Source organism: Oncorhynchus kisutch, linkage group LG5 (assembly GCF_002021735.2).
Source record: "Oncorhynchus kisutch isolate 150728-3 linkage group LG5, Okis_V2, whole genome shotgun sequence".
Lineage (NCBI taxonomy): Eukaryota > Metazoa > Chordata > Actinopteri > Salmoniformes > Salmonidae > Oncorhynchus > Oncorhynchus kisutch.
In genome coordinates, this window is record NC_034178.2 from 52875361 (window position 1) to 52890644 (window position 15284).

The window sequence follows — 15284 nt, forward strand, 5'->3', positions numbered from 1 at the left end:
TCAGTTTTCCAGTCTCATCCACCAGATGTTTTGTTGTAGAGCCTCAAACGCCGACATGCAAAATCTCTTTGTGTGAAAGGTTGAAAAATAAAGTAGATATAATTGCTAATTAAATAAGAGGGTTGTTTATTGGAAACGATTTTATCTCATCATAAACACAACTTCCATGAGTCCTTAAATTATAGAACAAATAGGTTACTGAAGCCAAAGACAATTAAAAAAAATATATATATATATATGTAAAATAATAATTGACAAAAATGAATTGCCCAAAATCCTCAGCGTGATTAAAATGTACTGATTTGTCAGAATTCTTAAAACCTCAGGGTGCCAAACTAAAATCTGATTTTGGTGCAGAATGTCCAGAACTGCACAGAACAAAACTATAAATGCAACATGCAACAATTTCAAAGATTTTACTGAGCTACAGTTCATATAAGGAAATCAGTACTGGTACTGGACCTTTTGATGCATGTTGACATTTAACAGCTCCCACTGTCTAGACTAGTCTGCACATGAAGACTAGTGGGTTCCAGACACTTAAACACATTATGCCCATTTTATAAACCCTACAGAATCCGTCCAACCCCCATTAATTCCCAGCAAATAGCCTAATTAATGTTAGCTAATCAACAGGGATATACAGTGCATTCGGAAAGTATTCAGACCCCTTAACTTTAAGTTACGTTACAACCTTTTACGCTACAAATATTTTCCCCCCTCATCTACACACAATACAAATCAAATTGTATTGGTCACAAACACATGGTTAGCAGATGTTATTGCGAGTGTAGCAGCAAAATACTAGTGCTTCTAGTTCTGACAGTGCAGTAATGTCTAACGAGTAATCTAACATTTCCACAACAACTACCTAATACACACACATCTAAGGGATGGAATAAAGAATATATACATATAAATATATGGATGAACGATGACCGAGCGGCATAGGCAAGATACAATATAAAATGCAGTAATGCAATATAAAATGCAGTAATGCATAGGCAAGATGGTATAAAATGCAGTAAATACACATATGAGAACAGTAATGTAAGATATGTAAACATTATTAAAGTGGCATTATTAAAGTGACTAGTGATCCATTTATTAAAGTGGCCAATGATTTCAAGTCTGTATGTAGTCAGCAGCCTCTCCCTGTTAGTGATGGCTGTTGGCCTTGAGATAGAAACTGTTTTTCAGTCTCTCGGTCCCAGCTTTGATGCACCTGTACTGATCTCACCTTCTGGATGGTAGCGGGGTGAACAAGCAGTGGCTCGGGTGGTTGTTGTCCTAGATTATCTTTTTGGCCTTCCTGTGACATCGGGTGCTGTTGATGGAATATGTAATAGGGGGAGGGTTATTACTCCACCCAAAAATACAGCATGTCATGAAAAAGGGACAAAGCCCCAAAAAACAGGTATATAAAATATACAGGGATGTAACCCAAACAACAGAGCGAGGTTTAACCTCTAATAATTATGCGGGACGAAACCTGTAATAACACTACACGGGAAGAGACCCGAAACAAGAAGTGCACAATACACATAGCACGAAAGCCGAAAACAACAAAGCACAGGCCTCGATAGTCTAGGTCTCGATAGTTCTGGTCTTGACACCGTATCTGAAAGACGATCAGGTGAACCAGCAACTCATTGTTATGGTCCATATTATCCTCTATTAACCTCTTGGTACACAGGAAGTTATACTTCCCACTGCCAGTCATGGAGAAAAGAAGATGGTATCTAGAACTAAAAGAAAACAAGTGTCACTTCATATACACAAACAAAACCTGACTAGCGTTTTTGATTATATAAAGGTCCTAAGGCCTATTTCTCAAATTTGATGATTTGAAACGTAATACAAATGTAATATATGATATGTGATTAATACTTTTCGTATGATCTATAAATGGTGATAATATATTATATAAATAATCATATTTATCAGATACTTTTGTCCAAATCAACTTAAAGTTATGCGTGCATATATTTTACATATGTGTGGTCCGGTGAATTGAACCCACTATCCTGGCATTGCAAGCATCATGTTCTACAAACTGAGCTACAATTACTCATTAATGATCTGTAAAAAAAAAAAGCTAAAATACACTGTGTGTGTGTGTGTGAGTAACTCAGGGAGGCTGGCTGTAGGGGTTGTTGTAAAGTTTCTGGAAGAGACCGACCAGCTCAAGCAGGATGGTCACTCCGCTACCGTTGGAGTCTGCTCCATGACAGCCACTGTTTCACACACACATGCGCACACACACACAATGTGAATAAATGTCTATTTCACTAGTGCATACACAGTGTGATGTTGACTTACTGGAGTAAGGCCGTATGAGTCATAGTGGGGCGAGATTACTATGGTGGGCACATCCTCTCCAGCACCAGGAAGTACACCCTGAAGGCACAGTGACCAATCACAATCTGTACACAAGTCTGACATGGCTATGTTGGGACCAGTAGGCCTAATAAAGTATTTCACATCCAATTATCCTTTTGAAACCAATTTGCATGATTCATGCATGCATAATATGCCATAACAATTAGCTGATGTCCTTGGTCATAGACAGGGTTGGAGAGACATACTCACCTCCAGAGTGATGATTGTGTTGTCAGTGATCGGCTTGGTGTTGCTCACTAGAATCTGAAATAGGGTGGCTGTGACCATACACCATACACTGCCGAGACAGAATGAGAAATTCAATAAAAGAGAGAGGGAGAGAGAAAAATTCAAGCTGTGATGTATGAAAGATGCTGAACCAATTAAGTGTATGACTATTCAAATCTCATTTTACATTGCGCTATATGCACTCCTCCTAATCCCTCTTCAGTTTCTACCCCTTTCTTTCCTCGCCCCCCTCTCCAGACCCTCCTCCTTTCACCTCGGACCAGTATAGAGGAGGTGAGGGTGGCTGCTGCGTGCTTGACCTCTTCGGACATATAGAGGAGCTGCTCGTCCTCCATTCTCACAGGAATGATGGTAGACTGCAGCAGCACTTCGCTCTCACTCACCATGAAGCTCTGTATAGAAGTGAAGGGTTAACGTTATATTGGCGTAATGTGCCACACATCCAGAACATGTCAGGTGCCGGGTAGAGAAAAAGACAATGGCATAAACCCGCAGATTGTCGTATACTCCCAAGTGATGGATATTAAAACAGAACGGACCCCAAACCCTGAAATAAAGTCTAACCTACCTGTATGATATCCTGGGGGATGGAGGACATGTTTTTTGGGGAGCAGGAGGAGTACAGCACCCCCAGCTTTTGCGTCATGGTGAAGTCCGGCAGCTTCATGACTACACAGCGTCCTGCTAACACCGGTTCTTCTGCTGAGCGGGCCTCCGCCTGCACTGTGGCACCGCGACAACCTCCACAGCCCAACACGGAGGTCACTGGTCAAAACACATGCATAAACTTAACTGCGGACCTGCACTAGAATTGTTTGAAATAGTAAAATAACGGGTGTAAACTTTATACTGGTGCAGATACTAAATAACTCTGGCCATGTGACCCTACCATGTTTTTCCTGCTGTACGTTGTACTGCTGCATCCTATAGGTGGTGAACTCATAGGATACAGCAGGCAACGTGTAGGCATGCAGTAACTGAACACGGCAGGAGTAGTACAGCCGCTCAGGACAACATTCTCATTAAAATGGCTCCACGTCCTGATGATATCCTCGTACTGTCCTGTCATAGGAGCCACAGTCCATCATCTGTCTCTGGGGATAAAGTCAGGCTAATCACCCCCTCTTCCCTCCCCACACCCTTCTGACCTGGCCCATAGTCACTGTCAAACCCCCTTTCACTGGTGAACGTAATTACTGTACACGCCCTTGGTCATTGCTTACAATTTGCTCTCAACATTTTTTTTTTATCAGAAACTCTCACCAGGTGCAAACTTTACATCAGTTTTTTTCAAAGATGGAATTATTTTTGGACAGAGCAAAAGACAACATGCATTACATAGTTGCTGACATTGTTCTATTTGATTTAGTTTCGTTTTTTTCCAGCCAGCACCTGACCATTGGATGTGCATATTTTTCCTGGAACTTGCATCACATCTTTTAATTCAGACCTCTGATATTTATTAGAAGACATGATACACTACACAGAACGATAACATTGTTACATACTGAAGTTGTTCGCATCTTCTTTACAATCATAATAAGCATCTGGATAAAAATAGAGACTATGGACAACCTTTTACATCCACAAAACGGCACTAAGCTCAAAATATTGTCAGTACTGTAATATTCCGGTGCAGTTTCACAGATGTAAAAGTGTTGCCCTCTGTGTCCATGTTAAAATGCATACCCATTTTTTCAAATAAATTAAAACATACCACTGGCAATAAATATCTTCCACTAAAATGCATTACTTAAGGCATACTCTACTTTAGTTAACTCAGGGGTGAGATGAAGTATGAACTCAGTTCAATGACAGGGGAAACTAACGCTTAGGTCTCAGCCAAAGCAGGTATACATTCCCATTGCATTTGCCATCGGGATGATGTTATCTTAAGCGTTTTTCCATTTCGTGCCTACTGAACACAGTGTTCCCTGTTTTGTACCATCACAAACAGCAGGTATTTTCATTGTTTTGGATTGACCTGTTTGCACTTGAATTGTCCATCATTTGAGTGGATTCACACTAGAGTCAACCCTTCCTCATATCATTCATCGCACTACGGTGGAATGCATTGGATAACCAAGCGCCCAAAGCAGTATAGTAAAGAACATCCTTACATTTCCCATCCCTTTCGTTACATACAGTATGCTATACACAGTCTTGGATTGTTAGACATTCCCTTTCAACAAGTTGCAATTCTTCATGTGACACATTTTACAGTGCACGCTGTGTTTGTGTACCGTGTGTACAGTGCATGTGTGGTTGCACAGACTCCTATGAATGGCTCGTGACTGTGTCGGTGGCAGTGAGAGAAGCACAAGGTGGCACTACAGCCTACTTCTGGAAGCACTATAGCCTAGAGAACATGGGCTGCTGTGGGTAAAGGTGGACATGTTGCCAAACCACTATCATTAGTACAAGTTTGCTGGTATCATCCCTGCTCCAGAAATCAGAAAGGACACATTCTCCATTTCAACTGGTATATTGATATAATAATTTATCACCATCTCTTGTTAACTTTCATGGGCATAACGGCCATAATGGATGGCTTCATTAAGAATGATTTATTTTACACCATCATACCAGGAAAGGAATGTGCCTTTGGCACAGTTAAACTACAATACCCACACCCACTGGGTGTCAGGACTAGTAAATGGTATTACAGTATGGCAGGTACAGTACTCGTTAGCACATTAATCCTATTAAGCACATTGGAAAATGAGCTTTTCTTACCTATGTGTAATAATAATAATCCATTTTCATTCAACTGTTCAAAGCAATTTACACACACAAAAAAAGGAAAATATCCCAAGATCATAAGTACAATAGTAGACAAGTGAAGACAGCATAAACTGAAATTAACAATGAGTACAAGTATAAGCAGGAAGACCTAATACACAATGATTTTTGAGGGGTAACTGAAACCTATTAAGATTTAACGAAATATCCACTATATAAGATACAATCATTTTCATGTGGATATTAGTAGAATGACACTAAATACACACTGGCTTCACTAGCGTGGTCCCAGATAAGTTTGTGCAGTCTTGCCAACTCCTACGGTCATTGTCATGCCAAACAATCTGCAAGACAGCAAACAAACAAACAAAGCTTTTTTCGAGTCATATACCAAAGTCGTAGATAAGAATAATTATTCTGATGTCTCTCACCTTCATGTAAAACAGAGATTTTGATGGGGATGTTTTTATTATGTTAATTATATTTCCGCAGGGGTGCGGACATCAACTCTAGGGGATTAAACACGTATCACAACAACAGGGAAAGAATGAAAGAGGATAGAAGTAAGACGACTGCAAATCCCCTCAAATCAAAACTCACTTTGCATTTCAACTAATGAGGTCCTTGGAATTGGAAACCTAAAATATATACATGTAAAAGTATGTGGACACCCACTCGTCGAACATCTCATCCCAAAATAATGGCCATTAATATGGAGTTGGTCCCCCCTTTGCTGCTATAACAGCCTCCACTCTCCTGGGAAGGCTTTCCACTAGACGTTGGAACATTGCTGCAGGGACTTGCTTCCATTCAACCACAAAAGCATTAGTGAGGTCGGGCACTGATGTAGGGCGATTAGGCCTGGCTCGCAGTCGGTGTTCCAATTCATCCCAAAGGTGTTCGATGGGGTTGAGGTCAGGGCTCTGTGCAGGCAAGTCAATTTCTTCCACACCAATCTCGACAAACCATTTCTGTATGGACCTTGCTTTGTGCACTGAGCCCTGGAAAGGGCCTTCCCCAAACTGTTACCACAAAATTGGAAGCACAGAATCGTCGTCTAGAATGTCATTGTATGTTGTAGTGTTAAGATTTTCCTTCACTGGAATTAAGGGGCCTAGCACAAACCATGGAAAAAACAGCCACAGACCATTATTCCTCTCCCAACAAACTTTACAGTTGGCACTATGCATTCGGGCAGGTAGCTTTCTCCTGGCATCCGCCACACCTAGATTTGTGTGTGCGTTCCAGAGAACGCATTTCCACTGCTCCAGAGTCCAATGGCGGCGAGCTTAACACCACTCCAGCCGACACTTGGCCTTGCGCATGGTGATTTTAGGCATGTGTGAGGCCATAGAAACCTATTTCATGAAGCTCCCGACGAACAGTTATTGTGCTAATGTAGTTTGGAACACGGTAGTTGTGTGTTGTAACCAAGGTCAGATGATTTTTATGAGCTACGTGCTTCAGCACTTGGCGGTCCCGTTCTGTGAGCTGGTGGCCTACCTTGGCGGTCCCGTTCTGTGAGCTGGTGGCCTACCTTGGCGGTCCCGTTCTGTGAGCTGGTGGCCTACCTTGGCGGTCCCGTTCTGTGAGCTGGTGGCCTACCTTGGCGGTCCCGTTCTGTGAGCTGGTGGCCTACCTTGGCGGTCCCGTTCTGTGAGCTGGTGGCCTACCTTGGCGGTCCCGTTCTGTGAGCTGGTGGCCTACCTTGGCGGTCCCGTTCTGTGAGCTGGTGGCCTACCTTGGCGGTCCCGTTCTGTGAGCTGGTGGCCTACCTTGGCGGTCCCGTTCTGTGAGCTGGTGGCCTACCTTGGCGGTCCCGTTCTGTGAGCTGGTGGCCTACCTTGACGGTCCCGTTCTGTGAGCTGGTGGCCTACCTTGGCGGTCCCGTTCTGTGAGCTGGTGGCCTACCTTGGCGGTCCCGTTCTGTGAGCTGGTGGCCTACCTTGGCGGTCCCGTTCTGTGAGCTGGTGGCCTACCTTGGCGGTCCCGTTCTGTGAGCTGGTGGCCTACCTTGGCGGTCCCGTTCTGTGAGCTGGTGGCCTACCTTGGCGGTCCCGTTCTGTGAGCTGGTGGCCTACCTTGGCGGTCCCGTTCTGTGAGCTGGTGGCCTACCTTGGCGGTCCCGTTCTGTGAGCTGGTGGCCTACCTTGGCGGTCCCGTTCTGTGAGCTGGTGGCCTACCTTGGCGGTCCCGTTCTGTGAGCTGGTGGCCTACCTTGGCGGTCCCGTTCTGTGAGCTGGTGGCCTACCTTGGCGGTCCCGTTCTGTGAGCTGGTGGCCTACCTTGGCGGTCCCGTTCTGTGAGCTGGTGGCCTACCTTGCCAGACATTTGTGATTCCATGGTGTTTATGTATGTAGCTGTATTTCCTTAAATCTTTTAAATGCTGTAATGCTGAAGTTGTTTAATTTTGGACATGATACACACTTAGACAACTATTCATTCTGTTCAATCAAATGTTTGTTATTTTCCCATGCTCACAGTGCATTGGCTGTTAATCCCTCCATACGTACCGTAACAGAAACAAAGACTTTCAGGAGGACATGCAAAGGCGAAGATCTATTCCACAACAGGCAATCTTGGAAACACTGCATTCTTGAGTCCTTCTTTTGTCCTTGTGTTTTTTTCCAAGAATACTACTCAGACAAAAAAAACGAGTATCTCACTGGAACATAACAAACAAATGTACGCACATGTCCTACCATAGGAGTACATATTTTGTGCATTTTCACCCTTTTCATATCCACACTAATTCCAATAGACCTATTCTTCTGTTTTTTTCTCCCCCTCCGATCATTGCATTCTTTCTCCCTGTCACCGCCCCAGTGGTGAGGTGAGCTCACTGCAGAGGGCGGAGTCATGGCGTATATTGTGGGAGGGGCTATTGGATCTGGCAGGCTGAGGAGGTGGTGGCTTGGCAGCATATGCAGGTGGGGTTGACTGATTTGGGCGGGATCAGATCCAGATCTTCATCGTCAGGGATTTCGTCGAGCCGGTAACCGTCCTTCAGAAGCTGGATGTTGAGATCCTGGTTGATCTGCTGCAGGGGACAGAGGAAAAAAACAATAATTTCACAATCATAGTAATAAGAACCACACATCTCATTATTGAGTTGAAATCTTACTTGTTTTAGGTACAACATATGGAACTATAAAATTGCTATGGGTCGTGCTAGTGCTAGTCGTTGTATAGTCAGTCGTACACCTAACACCAAGTAATGGTGTCAAATGATTAAACTGTAGTGAGACAATAAGGAGAAAATTACAACTAAAACACATCTATAGACAGACACATATAGACGAATATATGAATAGAAATGAATGGTGATGAGGCATTATTGATGTCAGCAAGTGCTGATTGTAATGTATGGATAAATCATGATTGATAGAAACTCCTTAGTTATAAATTGACTAAAGTGAATGGTGGTCAGAGATGAGATTCAGGTTACAGGATAAAGGCCATGGGAATGAACATAAGCAGGACCGTGTCATGACAGGTTATGTAGTGCCTATGACAGCTTATAACAGGGTTGAGGTGAAATTAACCGTATGTAGTGCATAGATACCTGGTCCCTCAGACATCTCACCTCGGCGGAGGAGTATCCAGACGAAGAGTATCTGGACATGTCAAAGTCATCATCACTGAAACATGAAAAGATTAATAATAAGGTTCCTGGCAACAGAAACAAGATTGATAGCGACAGTAAAAGAAGTCAAACATCCGTAAATAGTACAATATTGTACTATGGTGCTTAAATTCTAGACAAAAAGAGAAGTCTCAACTCATTTTGGGATACATTTATTTATTTATTCTTTATTTAACTAGGCAAGTCAGTTAAGAACAAATTATTATTTACAATGACGGATACTTTCGAAATTGTTGAGTGTTCAGTGTTTCAGGGTATACTCTCCCAGAAAGATTTATGAAAATCAAAATGCAGTGCCATGTTATTTTATATCTCCAGGCATCTCCCTAGTAGATAATAAGGTACCACAAAGACTGACATTTCAGAAGGATTAATTTATTCTAGCAGAGACAACCAGCAGAGACAATCTGAAACCTTCTGCTGATCCTGACTCCAGTAATGAGTCAGGATCAGCATTCTTAATGACGCTGAACCCTATCAGACACGCCCAAACTCAAGACAACAACCTCAACACAAACACGTACTGTATGCACTTTCATGTATAAACACATGTGTTTACGTGTTTCTTAGTGTGCGTTCGAGTAAGGGCACATAACATAATACAAAAGCGTGTGTGAGAGAGGAGACCGAGAACAACAATGAGAGTGAAATTGAGTGTGAGTGTGTGTAAGAGAGACAAAAAGAGAACAACAGAAAGAGAATAACTGAGGGAGTGAGTGTGCATGCATAGCTGGAATAAGGGAGACAAACAAGTGTCTCTCTCTCTCTGTGTGTGTGTGTGTGTGTGTGAGAGAGTGAGAGAGAGTGAACATTACATTATCATTTGGATGGGTGCCAGAAAGCTGGGATCAGTAAAGGAGATCCCATCGGCTGAGAACATGATGGAAAACAACAACAACACAGGGTGGGGGACCCATGAGTGCGTCCCAAATGGCACCCTATTCCCTTTATAGTGCACTACTTTTGACACGGGCCCTAATCAAAAGTAATGCACTATTAAAGGAATAGGGTGCCATTTGGGACACAAACCTTCTGTCTCACACACTACTACACTGTGCAGGGAGCACTGGGAGCACAGTAGGAGGGAGGACCCTGAGCCTCTTTTCCCGGCGGTACAAATCACAAGCCCTTTAATCCGGCACACTGGGAGAAGATTTTCCCTCATTTGGGAATGCCTCTGCCTGCTAAGAGAGCGGCTCGGAGCAGAGCTGTAACTGCAAACTTTTCTCGAGTTGTGTCACTCTTTTTTCTGGCAGGGGCTACTCTTTCAGGCTGTATGGAATTCAGGAAAGTAGTTCCCCATGCATTGTGACAGCGCTTTAAAAGGCTGAAGGCTCACAGTGGACCTCTGGAACAGGGCTGTTGGATGCCAGTTTTAGAGAAAGTAGCCCAAGACATTAGCAAGATGTGAGATTTGTTTCAATAAGGATTATTTTTCTTGCCTTGTTTAAATCCCAGAGTAACATTACGTTCACTCTTACCTGTCTGTGTCCAGCGTAACCAGGGGCTTCTCATCCGGGCTGGTCTGGTCTAAAGAGGAGTAGCCTTTGTTTGGCACCACCAAACTAAAGAAGATGAGAGAAGAAAGTCTTGGAGATTAGAAGCATAAAACATAGGAGGTGTGTGAAGAGGAGGTGAGAGCCACCAACCCTGTAATCAAATTTAGCAGAAGATAAATGGGGGTACTCCTCAAAGTCAAATCCTAGCTAAATTCCAGTTACTGTGGTGCCAAAATGATGATATTCTGGTTTCCTCTTCTGATCTCTTGAATACAATAGACACGTGGCTAAATCTGGGACAAAACTGTGATATTATAAATACCATGAACCAGCCTCAACATCAGCAGCAGCAACTGTCCTAGTCAGCCACAGCAAGGGTTAGCACTCTCCTAGCCTGGTTAGTGCGCTTTGGGGTAATCTCTGGCCTTCAGAATAATGTGGCTGCTGCCTATAAACTGGGGCTCTGGGTTTAGAGGGAGCTGCTCTACCATATCTGATAATCCACCCAGGGACTAGGATTACAGACAAAGGAAATGGGCCCCTGTTAGTGGGTTTGACTGAACCAGGCCCAAGGTTTTTCAACTAAATTGAGTCTGAATTTATCATTCACAATCCACAAGGATACCATTTCTAAAGTCCCTGTTTGAAATATTAATGGTTTATGTTTTAAATGTTAAGTGTCATCATAAACACTGGTTGGCTGTCCCCTTGCAGGGTTGGTGTAGAAATTCTTTGAATGGCTGTTCTTTCTCTGCGTAAGAGTTTACAGACAAACCTTTCTCTAACTTGTTATAGAATTTCAAATTGAAGGGACTGTACAAAATGTTACAAAAGAAGTCAACCAAGCACCAAGCTGCCGTGAAATGACGTTGGGACAAATAATAAAAAGAGCATGTTAAAAGCATAGGAAACCAATAGTGTGATCTTTATTGTTACCGTGTTCTGGCCATGACGTTGTTCTTCTTTGGTTGGTGGTTGACAGGGCTATTCTTTACTGATCCCTTCCTGGCCAGCTCTCTCTGTTTCTCTGCCAATCACAGGAGATTCCATCATATATATGAATGAAACTGTCACCCCATTGTCATCCGGGGAGTCCTTCCTGCTCAACACACAGTACTCAACTCAGAGCCTCCAGTTTCAGTGCAGACCGAATCGTTTTGCTATCTGACGTAAAACAATGACTGTAAACCCCATCCCCCTTCTTCGATCTGTATCAGGTGAAATACTACTACCCTTTTCCACAATTTATTCCATTTATTTGCTTGTTCATCTGCTTTTATTCATGTAGTGCAGGGATGGGCAACTTTGATGGGGGTGGGGGCCACAAAAAATCTGAACTCATCATGAGGGGCCGGAGTTGCTCACGGGTCTGCAATTCATGCAATTCTATTAATTTTCCGATGGGGAGAGCAAAATTAACTGTTTTACAGCAAATTTCCTGCAATTATACACATTTTGAGACTGGCTAACAAAATCAATGGAGGCCCCTCGGCTGGTAATTGGGCTATGATTACTAAATTTAGACAGCTGTCTAGCTAACTTACCAAACTAAAATTGTTAAGCTGACATGGGATAATTGAGTGGCTGTCAGTGACTGACATAACATGAGAAAAACTGCTGACGCACAACCAAATTCTAACTTGCAACAGTTAGTCATCGACTGAGTAAAACAATTAAATAAGTTGCCCATTCCTGCTTTAGTTGGTCTATAATTTATTTGTTAACATTCAGGTCTATCACTACCTTTCACCTGAAAATGACTAAAATCAATATAAGTAGGCAACTGCACTGCAACACTGGTTGTGCTGACACAGAACACTGTGGTCATTGATACCTCATATAAGCCTAGCCCTACTGGAGGGGCATGTCAGTAGTTATTGTAAACTTTGGGCTTGACCTCTATATGACTTCCACACTGTGGCATGTGTGATTGGAATTCCCCTGCAGTGCAGTAAAGAATAACCAAGCTGCCAAGAGATGATTGTGATGCAAAGCCCAATTACCATAAACCTGACACTTTATTTACTTAATCTCTGAAGCACAGTGCTGCTGACCAACTGAGTGCAGGAGAGACAGAGGGAGGGAGATATGGTTATGGGATTGGAAGTTGTCACCTCATTGCTCTTTCAAAGTTGTTGCCCCAGAATACAGTGAGTAAATTCAGCCTGCCACTGCTAGACTGTCAAAGAGGATCTTTATGTGGCTCCAGCAGAATCTGGGTATTGGCTTTGGCCAATAAACCCCAAACAACCATAGCAATGCTCAGGAAGATTAATACACTAAAACGTTATTCATGGAGGAAACAGCCCAGATATTCATATTCAACTATGACATTATCAGTCAGTAACTCAGAACCTATTTCGACAGCTCTATGCCGAAACATTCCACACAACGTGGTAAAGGAATAATGTTCCAGAGATACAGTTCATGGCAAAGAAGAATTGCATCACTTCAGTGCATCTGGAAGAACCTGCCTTTCTACATGGTTCATGCATGAAGTGCTGCATGTGGCCTAATAGGAAGAAAAGCAATATCAAAACCGTGAAGGTTCAATCCCACTTTTGTATACACCCATCAGAAATATTTATTGTGCTCACTCACAGAACACAGCGTTGTTGCAAAATAATAGATGAACTACTGACTGAGAGAATTACTTAACTAATTAAAAAGGGATACTGTGAGATTCTGGCAATGAAGACGTTTTTCAATTATGAATTCACTCAAATGCTACAGCTGGTGGTTGTATGTTGTTAAACTGTATATTGACTGACAGACTGAAAGATTTAAAAATGGATAGACAGAGATGGTCTTAGTGAAGGTCACCATGTGTTAGTAAACACAGGCACAGTGATGCTGTACATATGTAGGGAACGAGGAGTGGAGAGGTGTGTGTGTGTGTGTGTGTCTGGTGGAGATGCTATAATAAGGCTCACCTATTTTCACTTGCAGTGGGGAGGGCTTGTAGTTCATGGCCACCGTCTCACCTTCTCTAGTGTCAGAGTCGGCCTCAGAGGTGTCGGATGCTGCTGGGTCCTGCTGCAGAACAAAAACAGATGATACTTTTCCCATGTTTGATAAGGACATTTTCTATTAGATGTGTTCACATTTCAAGATTTGCTGTGGTTGTTTTACATTTGACCCCTACGGCACAAATCAGCTTCTATTAACAACAGCCCTATTTGCAATTCCAAAACAGGCAAACCATTGCAGCATAACAACAGGTGGAAATAGGGGGGGGGGGTTATATTTTACTGTTTAGGTTAGGCTCTGCTCACGTGAGGTGAAAGCCGGTGACAGAGGCCACTGTTCAGTGTGTGTACGTGTATATGTGCCTGCCTGTGACTCTGCTAGGTCAGTTGCCACTGCCAGAGCACTCTACTGGCGAGGCTGGGCTGGGAGTAGGCCAGTGTGGCTTTCTGTGAGTGACGGCACCCGGGGGTCTGTGACAGAACAGAGGGTATTCCTTTTGGAGCTCCAGTGGTAAGAGAGAGGGAAGAGCGTCCCAAATGGCACCCTATTCTCTAAAAAAGTTCATTACATTTGAGTAGTGCACGATAAAGGGAATAGGGTGCCACTTGAGACACAGACAAGAACTGCTGGGTGGTTGAGGGTCTGGTTGGCTGACTGGTCGGCCTACTCCACTGACAGAGCCCTGCATTATGTTCACCAAAAGCCTAGCCCTGTTACAGCCAGCTAAAGTAGGCCGGAGTGGAGAACCCACATGGGCGAGGCCTGCAAGGCAGCCTGAAAAAAACCGCTGCATCCTCTCCAGGGAACTAACTGGCTGACGTGTTGAAACAACAGACCACTAACAACCGGCACAGCAGGCAGGGCCTGAAACTCCCTCCCTTGCAGTTTTCCCATTCTGCTGCCTTCAGTTTAACAAGCACAGTTTATTACATTTAAACAGGTACTGTGTAGAGTCTACACTGTAGACAGACATGTCATTAAGCAATAGCCTCCATTTTGGGATTGTATTAGGATCCCCATTAGCTGTTGCAAAAGCTACTCTTCCTTGGGTCCACACAAAATATGAAACATAACATACAGTGCATTCGGAAAGTTTTCAGACCCCAAATTTTGTTACTTTACAGCCTTATTCTAAAATTGATTAAATTGTTTTTTTTTTCTCCTCATCAATCTACACACAATACCCCCTAATGACAAAGCAAAAATAGGTTTTTCTTTTTCTGTACAAATGTATATTAAAATATAAACTGAAATATAACATTTATGTAAAATGAATAAACAAGAACAGCTCAAGGACAGAACTACATCAAACAATGTTTTAAAGGCACACGTAGCCTACACATCAATACATACACACTATCTAGGTCAAATAGGGGAGAGATGTTGTTTATTTTATCTTTATTTAAGTTAAGAACAAATTCTTATTTTCAATGACGGCCTAGGAACAGTGGGTCAACTGCCTGTTCAGGGGCAGAACGACAGATTTGTACCTTGTCAGCTTGGGGACTTGACACTACACTACCCTGCCGCCCCAGTTGTGCAGTGATGTGTTGTTTTATCGGTTTTTTAAAACCAGGTTTGCGGTTCAATGCAATATTGGCTCTCATACTGTACTTACAAAAAAAAGAAGGGATTTGGGGACTGTGAAAAGACCCCTGGTGGCATGTCTGGTGGGGTAATAAGTGTGTGTGTAATCAATTTGGGATTTTCAACACATGGATGTTTCTTATAAAAAGAAGCAGTCTCTCCTCAACTCTTAGCAAAGAGAGACTGGTATGCGTAGCATTTATATCAGC

General features: G+C 42.9%; 1 protein-coding gene across 3 annotated transcripts in view; it reads right to left on the reverse strand.

Annotated features, from left to right (window-relative positions):
- Positions 1–1972: 1972 nt before the first annotated feature.
- The window catches only part of LOC109890250 (protein FAM219A-like), a 25512-nt gene continuing 12200 nt past the window's right edge, over positions 1973–15284 (reverse strand). The window contains exons 2-9 of one of the 3 annotated variants that reach the window (XR_004210069.1): positions 13452–13554; positions 11455–11545; positions 10501–10584; positions 8939–9014; positions 7887–8413; positions 3200–5717; positions 2593–3023; positions 1973–2400 (exon numbers count right to left, since the gene is read on the reverse strand). Coding sequence is in view for 2 of the 3 variants with exons in the window: in XM_020482234.2 (XP_020337823.1) it covers positions 8255–8413; positions 8939–9014; positions 10501–10584; positions 11455–11545; positions 13452–13554 (513 nt within the window). In the remaining variant the exon portion in view is untranslated. Of the gene's footprint in view, positions 2401–2592; positions 3024–3199; positions 5718–7762; positions 8414–8938; positions 9015–10500; positions 10585–11454; positions 11546–13451; positions 13555–15284 lie in introns of those variants that run through there. The other 2 variants (XM_020482234.2, XM_020482235.2) reach the window with 2 other exon arrangements.